We start from the raw sequence: 3,113 nt of genomic DNA, 5'->3' as shown, positions 1-3,113 counted from the left end.
TTTGCCTCGCCTTCAGACCATGTATCATGCCAGAAAAGACCTTCCCAAGTCTCGATGTTAGTTGTAGTTCTCTATGTAGCAGCAAGCCAACGATGTCGCTGGACCGTAGCAGCAGCGCCACGCTGCATCGTTGGTTGTTAACCCAAATCATACACCATAACCATCATCATCTATTTGCCAATGGTGCCAGTCGATGACATTGCAGCATCGGCAGTGTTGAAGCCGAGGCCACACAACTTTGTTGGCATTGCAGTCGGTGCCATGGCAGCACTATAGGTCACCACTGCACACGACATGACCGCAACACAAAAGACTAAAACAATCCTTCTGGGTTGATCATATAGCTTCAGAAGGAAAAAACCAGGTCAGGCCCCACTGACCAGCTTGCCGTTGCGGTACTGCAGGATTCCTTGAATGCAATGGCATTATCATCCCACTTCTCACGTTGTATATGCCAGCGTCGCGAAGAGGTTCTGCAGAAGACTCTGGACAAGGATAATCGCAGATGAAGTAGATGCAGTCCTCCTGGGATCCACTGCATTCTCCAGCAGGCAGGGACTTCGAGCTTTGCTTACCAAGAAAGAGGGCATGGCCACCCAAATCACTCACCGTTCTCCACTGACCAGGGTTAGTGCGCAAGTTTGCCTCAAGGACAGTAAATCCAACAGTATGAGAATTCCTAAAACCCTGTGAGTGTGTAAATCTTTGCACCATCAGCAGCCTACCACCACATTCCACTAAATACTGGCTGAGTCCATAAAGCACCTTCTTAGACAGGTATTGAGGCGTTCCACAATCACCACCAGAGTCAATTACGCATTTCATCTTTGGATAAGTACCAAGGTTCTCACCAAAATCAACGACGAAAAGCTTGAAAAATCCAGATACCACGTACAGCCTTCCATCCAAGAATGCAAGGTCCACTAATGTTGGTGGCTCCCCCAGTGCAGTACGTATACCTCTTAATGAGTAAGTGGTGGCAGGTGGTTGAACGACACAAAGATCAACAGAATAACAATTGCCGATGATCAACGCAGCAGCAAGGGACTTGGGTGATGATTCCAGCGGCAAGGGCGCCACTAACTTATAGGAAACTGGATCATCAGTATATTCAGCATGGTTATTTATCTCGCGCTGCCAAACACTGGCAAGATTAGGAAGCTCCAGTGTGCTCTTGGAAAAAGGGTTCAGCAATGAACACGCACCATCACAGCTCATGAGGAATAGCCTGTTATCAATGGAGCCGTGCCAACGAGCACCATCTGGTAGAGGCATGCGGTGAACCTCACTGCCAGGGATGATGAGGAAGGTTCCATCGGTGAGGGTGAGCCAAGGGAATGGGAGGGGGAGATTCTGCAACATACTATTAGAGCGCCATGGTTGACAGACTGCTCTCAGACGAACACGGTCAGCTAAGGAATCGAGGCGCTTTAGGACAAGGCCCAGGAGTTCGGTAGGAAGATCTGACCAAGGTCCAAACTGTGCAGCCTTCATGATGCAAGTCTGCAATACAGGACATAAGATTAATAGATAGTACAATAAGAAAATTGTAATGCATATGCTAGCTGAACTACTCTAATACCTAAGGCCGTCACAAAGAAATAGAGATGACGAGGAAAATAGCAAAAACAATCTATAGAGCAGAAACAAACTACTCCACCCGAACATATGCTTCTTTAACTTCAAATCAATTATATACATATGCTTCTTGAACTTGGTAACAGATGCAAAAGCATGCAGCAAAGCACCATCTATTTATGTTATTTTGATGGAAAAAACACCGTTTATTTGTTATGGTAAATAAAGCAGCATGATGATCATGTCCCCTAATACCATCAACAGCAGCATGATTCATGATATTGAGTATGGTGAACTAACAAGGAATTCTGTTCTTAATTTCTCATGTGGAATTGACTAACTTCAGTGAGCTACTCACAGTAGTCCTCTTTCTTTTAGATGAGAAATCCAGAGAGTGTTCTTTTAAATAAGAAGGTATATGTTGAACAAATAAAATTTTATTCATGTATATGGTCAAGCGAGTGGAAATCGGAGCTAAGTATGCATATATTACTGAAGATTTATATTTTTCACAACACCAGTATGCAGCTCGGATCAGAAAGAAATAAAAATAAGTTAAGTAGAGCTTCAATCGGGAAAATAGAGGTGCCAATTGTTTCTCAAGAACATGCTGAGGTGGATTCAAAAAATAAAAAACATGCTGAGATGAACATCGGAGGCAAGTATTGCAAAACATTTTTAATTTTTAGATCGGGTCGAAAAACTCCATTAGCAAGATTAGATCAAGTGAAGAAACAATTTCAGATCAACCATCTTTGTCAAAAAGAAAAAACTGGTTAGGCGAAGTTGCAATCTGGAACAATAACGAAACGTTAACAACCCACCTACCCCCAATCATGCCCCCGTTAACAGATGCAAAAGCATGCAGCAAAGAAGTGCGCATCGGATCCAAGTATCCATACATGTTTGCAGTTTTTAGACCAGAGTCGGACAATACAGATCTACGAAAAGCCCTAACTCGAGATAGTGAGATGTACCTTTGAGAACTTAGTGCCCTGGTTGGCGAGAGACGGGGAGGAGTGGAAGCCGCCAGCAGAGGGTTGTGTATCACCTTGGATTGGACCCTGGCCGTGCGTGGGAAGGGGAGAAGCCATGGAGAGTCCTCTGTGAGCAGGGGTTATGTTTTGGGAATGAAAGGACGGGCCCCCTATATATTCATTGTCAACAGCTGGAGCGACTTTATTAAGCCGTTACTCGTATTGTGCCACGTTTGAGGGACCATTTTAAAGACTTCTAAATAAAATAAAATAATTAACACTTTATTATTTACATGTTACCAAATTCTTGCGAGACCAAAAATGAAGTAACACTAGTAGAAAAAGGGCCTATAGTCCTGGTTCTGAAACCAGGACAAAAGGGTCGGTACTAAAGCCTCCTCCTTTAGTCCCAGTTCTAACTCGAGCCGGGACTAAAGGCCCTCCACGTGCCCCCTGGCCACGTATATAAAGGATGGAGGGAGGAGGAGGCCGGTCCTCATAGGGCGCGCCCAAAGTGTGGAGTCCTACTAGGACTCCCTAGTCCTAGTAGGATTCCAC

At 44.6% G+C, this 3,113-nt stretch overlaps 1 protein-coding gene across 2 annotated transcripts; it reads right to left on the bottom strand.

Moving 5' to 3' along the window:
* Window positions 1-310: 310 nt before the first annotated feature.
* LOC147957972 (F-box protein At2g26160-like) lies at window positions 311-2,672 on the bottom strand. 2 transcript variants are annotated; one of them, XM_087536050.1, is made up of 2 exons: window positions 2,556-2,672; window positions 311-1,503 (listed from the first exon to the last, which is right to left on the bottom strand). In XM_087536050.1, the coding sequence occupies exons 1-2, from the start codon at window positions 2,670-2,672 to the stop codon at window positions 337-339; spliced, it is 1,284 nt and encodes a 427-aa protein (XP_087392176.1). In that variant the 3' UTR covers window positions 311-336. The 2 variants fall into 2 exon arrangements, with proteins under 2 accessions (XP_087392176.1, XP_087392177.1); XM_087536051.1 differs by having other exon boundaries at window positions 311-1,488.
* Window positions 2,673-3,113: the final 441 nt, after the last annotated feature.

The sequence above is a fragment of the Triticum urartu genome, chromosome 7A (genome assembly GCF_056163025.1).
Source record: "Triticum urartu cultivar PI428250 chromosome 7A, HENAU_Tu73, whole genome shotgun sequence".
NCBI lineage: Eukaryota > Viridiplantae > Streptophyta > Magnoliopsida > Poales > Poaceae > Triticum > Triticum urartu.
The sequence above is the reverse complement of the archived record's forward strand: the minus strand, read 5'-3'. Positions and strand labels throughout refer to the sequence as shown.

What these genes read in the sequence shown, in the direction of transcription:
- LOC147957972 (XM_087536050.1), bottom strand. Translation starts at nt 2,672, where the DNA reads ATGGCTTCTCCCCTTCCCACGCACGGCCAGGGTCCAATCCAAGGTGAT. An exon ending in AGGGCACTAAGTTCTCAAAG is followed by an intron (nt 1,504 to 2,555) that starts GTACATCTCACT and finishes CCTGTATTGCAG; the next exon opens with ACTTGCATCATGAAGGCTGC.